The sequence below is a fragment of the Electrona antarctica genome (genome assembly GCF_951216825.1).
Source record: "Electrona antarctica genome assembly, chromosome: 22".
In the NCBI taxonomy this organism is placed as follows: domain Eukaryota; kingdom Metazoa; phylum Chordata; class Actinopteri; order Myctophiformes; family Myctophidae; genus Electrona; species Electrona antarctica.
Window position 1 is genome coordinate 22,094,914 of NC_136805.1, and position 7,073 is coordinate 22,101,986.

At 39.1% G+C, this 7,073-nt stretch overlaps 1 protein-coding gene across 1 annotated transcript; it reads right to left on the reverse strand.

Moving 5' to 3' along the window:
* Nucleotides 1-2,273: 2,273 nt before the first annotated feature.
* Nucleotides 2,274-5,909, reverse strand: LOC306914788 (retinol dehydrogenase 13-like). The gene is made up of 7 exons (XM_079491987.1): nt 5,718-5,909; nt 5,416-5,534; nt 4,649-4,804; nt 4,320-4,424; nt 3,680-3,892; nt 3,445-3,546; nt 2,274-2,775 (listed from the first exon to the last, which is right to left on the reverse strand). The coding sequence occupies exons 1-7, from the start codon at nt 5,780-5,782 to the stop codon at nt 2,528-2,530; spliced, it is 1,008 nt and encodes a 335-aa protein (XP_079348113.1). The 5' UTR covers nt 5,783-5,909; the 3' UTR covers nt 2,274-2,527.
* Between the last annotated feature and the right edge of the window lie 1,164 nt (nt 5,910-7,073).

Sequence of the window (7,073 nt, forward strand, 5' to 3'; positions counted from 1 at the left end):
AACATTGGTGTACTTTGGACACTTTTTGGACCATAGTTCTTTCACAAATCATAAATCGTGATGCATTATGGGTAATGCAGTTCTGTTGTGATGTGTTCAAGGGGATACAGGATAGGTGTTCATGGACAAGGTCATTTTTGACAGCATGCACATTTCTCAAATAGCTAAGACTATTTTCATGTTTCATTTTCAGAAGCATTCTAGAGAAAATAATTATATCCCCTAAACATTGAAAGTCATAATATTTTAATTGTCAGTCGTTCATGTATGTTTGATTAAAATTCAATAAAACGTAAATTGAAAAAAAAAGAAAGTCATAATATTTTCGTTTAGGCCTATTGATGACGGTCAGCCTATTGACTGACCGTCTGGGACCAGTGCACCTTAGATGCTCTGGGAATTGTTCATTTAGAATACATCTAAAGTCGAGGACGTTTACAACAGTAATGGTCTGTTTTTCCAAGCAAGACAGCCATGGTAAACTCATTGATATTGATCAAGCTCGTCTCCAATAACAATCAGCCTTTATGATGGCACCACTCAGGATCCTTATAGTGGTAAACTGACCCCCAATTTAAACAGTCTAGCTATCTGTTTCGCATGGTCGATGTTCATCTGTGTGCATTAGTATAACGAATGGCCTTGTGTTAGAGCTGTAGAATTTGGGGATTTATTGACATGAGTGAGGAGTCCCATGAAAGAGATAGGCCTATATCTCAGTTGATTTGAGTTGCACTTGCAGTCAATTTTTGGTCTGTATAAAAGGCAAAGCTTTTCCATTTTAAGTAGTCTAATGACAATCTATTTACAACATAACACAGGCTTACTTACAGGTCATAAAACAAAGAACGTACTGTATCTTTTTCACCTTTCCTTTATTAGAATTTGTCATAGCTACACAAGCCAAAACAGAAAGCAAAAGAAATAGCAGCATATTTCTTAAATGCCATGATAGAATATGGATAATAATACACATGTTAGTAACTTCTTTTTGGCTTTTCTTTGAAACAAAACTGAAACCAGGAGTTGTTTTGTAACTGATATCATTCATACACCGAGGTTTATGAACTTAAGAAACTACACAAACAAAAACCCCAAAATAAATAATGAATCAAGGCTTTCCTCTGCACCTACTCAACTGTAGTTGCATAGTTCCCTGCCAAGTGGCACTGTTGTGTAGGTTTGTATCATATGCAAGGGAATGAGGACTGAGAACAGAGAATTTATTAAAAAAAAGAGTTCAGATATTCTGGATTTTAAATGTTTCAAATTCATACATTACAGGGCTTTACAAACAGTGCAAAGGTGCATAGAGTGCAAACATTTCAGACAGTACATATTGGATTTTCCTCAGTGCAAAGTGAGACAGGCATGATGAGTCACCCTATAGTACATTAGCCTACTCTACAGGTGCATAATGATCTGCCGACAGACATGGCCTGGGCCGTGGCTCAGCGGTCCAGGCAGGCCGGACCGCTGAGCCGGTAGCCCGAGTCTGGCAGTGTGCTGCGGGTTCAACTCCCGATACCGACGTCCTTCACTGCATGTCACTCCCCCATCACTCTCCCCCATTTCAGCCTACTGTCTGTCCCTCTATAAAAAAATATAAAATAAAGGCAAAAGCCGCAAAAATAATTATAATAATAATGAACAGAAGTTATTTTTGTAGAATAAAATAGACCATTTACTTATTTTTGAGGGGAGGTAGCCCCTCCTATATACAGGTTTAATGTTTGTTTTTAGTTCAATGTTTGTTTTAAAAATACCATTGACAATAAAGGGAATTTAATGTTTGTTTTGTACCGTTTGTAACCGTGTCCCTAACACAGAACTTAAATGCCATTAACAATAAAGAGAATTTAATGTTTGTTTTGTACCGTTTGTTTTACATCACCATTACATCACCTAATCAACACGAGTTAAACTTAAAGCGCCCCTCACTTCACACTGATTTTTAAATAACTATACCTATAAATATATTTATTTATCTGACAAACAATTCTTTGTGGGTCCATATAGGGAATATGACCTGAGAAACAAGAACATATATTCACGTATGCCTAAATGAGTAGATACCAAGGTGAAATATAAATAGGAAATGGGCGTGCTGCTCCAAGCATCATAGATTATTCTCCCTGATGTAATGACCGCCCACTCAGTCAGTTCCTTGTTTGATTATGATTATAGTTCATGTTCAACATGAATTCTTCAAATTGGTTACAGATATGGAGTTGATAAGATAGCTAGCATAATGCATGGCTTTCAAAAATATAAAAAATATCAATGCCATATTTTATTCTCATTGAGTCCAGGACAAAAACAATATCAAAGAGGGATTTTTATCACACTTGAACAAGACAACTTGAACAAAATCATCCTGATGCAGGAACATATGAAGTACCAAACAATTGTCTTGTTATTACAGGTCTGACATTCATTGCTGGCTCAGGCCTACTGCACTACAATAGTAACTGGAGGTCCATTTGACTGCAAGCTCTGTTCCTGTGTTTGTGGAGCTGTACTTCTGTCATCTGGTGGTGGTGACAATGGGCTTGCTAGCCTGTCCCTTCTCTTCCTTCAGACCCACTAGTCTGGCACTTACTTCCCACAACCTCCGAGCCACCTCCTGGTCAAGGGCCTGGGGTGCTGGTTCTTTTAATGTCATCACGTCATAGTAGCCCCCTGTGAGTCCCTCAAGCTCCTCAGCAACAGCTAGGTAGATGCTGGGCTGCGCTCCCAGCTCTGGCCCTTTCACCAGTAGAGAGAAAAATGGACCTAAGGAAGATGATAGTGTCACTGAAGGGTCACTGAAAGGTTTGGAAGTAAAATGACTTCTAACAGATGGGACAATGTTCAATATTGAGTCCTATGAGATTAGGTTTTAATGAGTAGTTGTGTTAAAGGAGAATTCCATGCTAGAAGTCTTTCATACCTTTATTTGTAGTTGTTACGTCCCCACCAAAGAGGTCCAGGTGTTATTTTGTGCAAAAGTGCATTATTGGCTATTTCCCCTAATATACGCCCTCAATGGGGGTTGGGTTTTTGTGCTAATTCGCTTATTTTCATCGAAATAAGTAGTAAAGTGTGCCGCTTGGGATACTATTTACATTATGAAGAGAGGATATATACAAACAAATTAGATTTTAGCGATGGAAATAAGCGAATTAGCACAACACACCAATGCCCCATTCAATTCAATGCAATGCAATTCAATTAATTGAGGGCTTATGGTAGGGGAAATAGCCAATAATGAGCTTTTGCACAAAATAACACCTGGACCTCTTTGGTGGGGACGTAACAACTACAAATAAAGGTAAGAAAGCCTTATAGCATGGAATTCTCCTTTAATGCAGCATATTTCCAATTAATTTGCCCAGAGGCAATGAGAATGTGGATTTTTCTCAAAACCAAACAGCTATACTAGTGAAGAAGCAGGTTACTCACTCAGTACCGTGCTTGAGAACGGGGATTGATGGAGGCCAGTGTGTCTCCCCAAATCTGTGGAAACCACCCCAGGGTGTATGGCATTCACAGTCACTCCAGTACCTATTATTATCAAACACACACACATCTCCATGAGTAATATTTATGAAGAGACTTCCAATTTGTGATTATAAAACAGGAATATATACTTTAGGCCACACACCTACACGCACACACCCACATGGCTGAGACTTGCCTTCTAACCGCTTGGCTAACTCTCTGGTGAAGAGAACATTTGCAAGCTTGCTTTGGCAGTATGCCTTCTTTGTTTCAAACTTCTTCTTCTCCCAGTTCAGGTCGCTGAAGTCAATCTCTCCAACAATGTGGGCGAGCGAGGCCAGGTTGATCACTCTACTGGGGGCGGAGTCTTTCAACTTATCCAGCAGGAGATTTGTCAACAAAAAATGTCCTGAAATAAAGTAATACAAAATGCTGTTACTCTACTAGTACTATTTACATCAGTAGTCATTTCCTGTGTTGGACAGGGTGTCAGGGATATATAAGTGAGTATACTTATAGACACATTTATATAAAAAAGGGATACTTAACACACATGTGTAAATATTAACAAATATTTTTCATGCAAAGAGATTCGTTCATCAGCTAGGCTGGTGCTGAATAGGTCACATTCAATACATTTTATCAAAGTTTATTTCAATATTCTATTCATTTTATTTATCAAAGCATCTACACACAGTAAAATCCTTTTCCATTTGTAACTTTGAGAATATACAAATGTAACCAAGATGGACCCTTACAAGTAAATTTGTGTTACATTTGCACACTAGACATATTGGTTCCTTGAATCCTTACTCTAATAATTTCAGAGAGCATACCTAAATGGTTCACACCAAACTGCATGTCAAAACCATCTTCTGTTTTCCATGAGGGACATCGCATCACCCCTGCATTGTTTATTAGTATATCCACCCGTTGCTCCTCTACAATACAACAAGAAAAATAAACAAATAAAGGAGTAAAAAGCTGTTATATTGCGATTATCTCCAGTGTTTCCCCTACAGATATATGCATTATTGTGGTGGGCCACAGGTGGCGGGTCTGATGCATGAAAGCACCATCCCCCCCACACACACACACAACTTCTGGCTAGGGGAAACACTGATCTCAAATAATGTTGATTAGGTGTATTGTGACAGGCCTTCACCTTGTTTGACTCTCTCTGCAAACTGATGAATAGATTTAATGGAAGCCAGATCAATGTGAAAAGCATATACGTGGGGGTTCAGGGTTTTCCCGCGTATCTCTTTGGCTGCAGCTTCACATTTCTCCATGTCCCGACATCCCATAATGACTCGACCTCCTGTTGGCGTGACAGTAGCAATCAGGTGTGTTAGATAGGGTGAGAAAATGATAGTGTTTTAATGACCATATGTCATATGTCAATATCAAATAACTAATGTAAAGTATAGATAAGGGGTCTTCAATGTTTTTCAGGCCAAGGACCCCTTAGCTGAGAGATGCAGGGAACCCCCACTACATTTTGTTTTGCCGTATAACCGTTTCATAGATTTCACATACTTGTTCGTATGACATCACCTTCATCGCCATGACATTTAACCACATAAACCTTCTACAAGCTCAAAACGCATCGCGATGGGTTTGTGAGATCTTCTATCTTCGGCAAATGGTCCCCCCATAAAAAGGATGAGAGGGTTCAAGAGGTTAATAAAAAGTAATAAAAAACCCAGAGGACCCACTAGGTGTCCCGGACCCCCGGTTGAAGACCCCTGGTATAAATGATTTGTGACTAGCCAGATATGGCCATAAACAATAAGTTATTAAAGTTAATGGGTAAATTTAGGTCTATTTTTTACATTTTGGACAAAATAGCAAATGTAATATTGAGTCGCCCACAATGCCCACCCTATTGTGACTGACATATTACACATTAACATATATGTATTTCCATACCTCTGCGTGCCAGTTCTCTGGCTGTCTCTTTTCCAATGCCTGTGTTGGCCCCAGTTATGATCACAGTCTTCCCTTTAATAGTAGACTTGCTAGGACAACTACCTCCAGTGACATAGTTCCTATAAATTAAGAAATATTATGTCAAGTAAGATTATATGAATCGTAGACGTAGGGTATGCTGTAACACAGTAACATAGCCTTGCTTTGTCTAATCAAAGGGGCAAAGTATGAAGCACATGATGCCACCACTGACACCAATCAAATGTACCAACTACCTAGAGTAGACCCATGCGCTTACTCACTTCAATAAAGCAGCGCACCCAAGGACTGATCCAAAAACAGAAACTGGGAAAATGTATTTGCTCATTATTTTCGACTAATGTTAACTAAAGAATATCATTGGAAATGGTTATTTTGCACGACAGGGACACGGGCAGCTAAAATAAATGCACACAAGGTTATGTATCGTTCAGTAACTGCGCATGTTTTTAGCGTCATGCCGTCAATCCCGTCATCATACTCCCTGATAATTTGACCAATCACATCGAGCCGAGCCAGAGCCTCTACCTACCTATTGCATTTTGGGAAATGCAGTTCCACCTGAAACGAACCCATATCCCAATCCTGACTAACTTGTCTTGTCAAACACATCAACTTGTCCAAATCCAAGGCCATTTCACTGAAATACAGGCACATTTCTGTGTTCATATTATTATTATTATTATTATTATTATTATTATTATTATTATTATTATTATTATTATTATTATTATTATTATTATTATTATTATTATTACCCTTATTATTATTATTATCATCCTTTTTGCTAAATTTGCTAGTAGGCTTATATATTAAATCGTGTAAGGATTGTTTATTTGTCCTGCATGGTCCTGGTTAAAAAAGGGTCCACGCCACAGCTTGGGGGTCCTACTTGAAAATGAAAAACATCCGAAAAACAGTAGAATACAGCGGCGTCAACTTTGGGAGTGCCTGAGGGCTTGGTCACCCACTGAAAAAATAATAAGCCAAATAGCACCCACTGAGATTAAGGCTGAAGATCCCCTCCCCCTGGTCATTTTGTCACGTAGGCACACACCTTTACGGTGTTCACAGAACAGGTATTCAAATGCTAATACGGTGGCTTTGTTCCAGTGACCGCACGGTTCATTCACACTCCGTCTCCTGCAGCAACACAACACTAACACAGTCAGCGGAGAGGCTGCTGTCTGTGTACCGTCGGCCCGTCTGTAAAGAGCCATGACTTGACTTGAGACTTGACAAACAGAGCCATCTCAGCCAAAATATCCCAAAACAATGTCCGGGGAACAGAACTGTTCCTTTTCCTCAGACTACTTTTACTTTAATTAAAAGGTAAGATGCAGTGGCTGTAATTGGGTCAAGGATCTTGCTTTCAAGATTGGTAATAAATTGGTCAAATCATGACATTATTAGACCATCTGGGGGAAATAAATAAATAAATCTGCGTCGTCGTCGTCGTCCCACCTAGCTAAAGGTAAAATCCACCCGCCGCTTATGGCTGAAACAATTTAATTATTTACTGTTGATCATGCTGAAATGTTGAAACAAGATGCTGAAACAATTTAATGTGTTCGTTAATTGTTGTGAACTGAAAGCGCGCACCACTGTATTTATTAGCA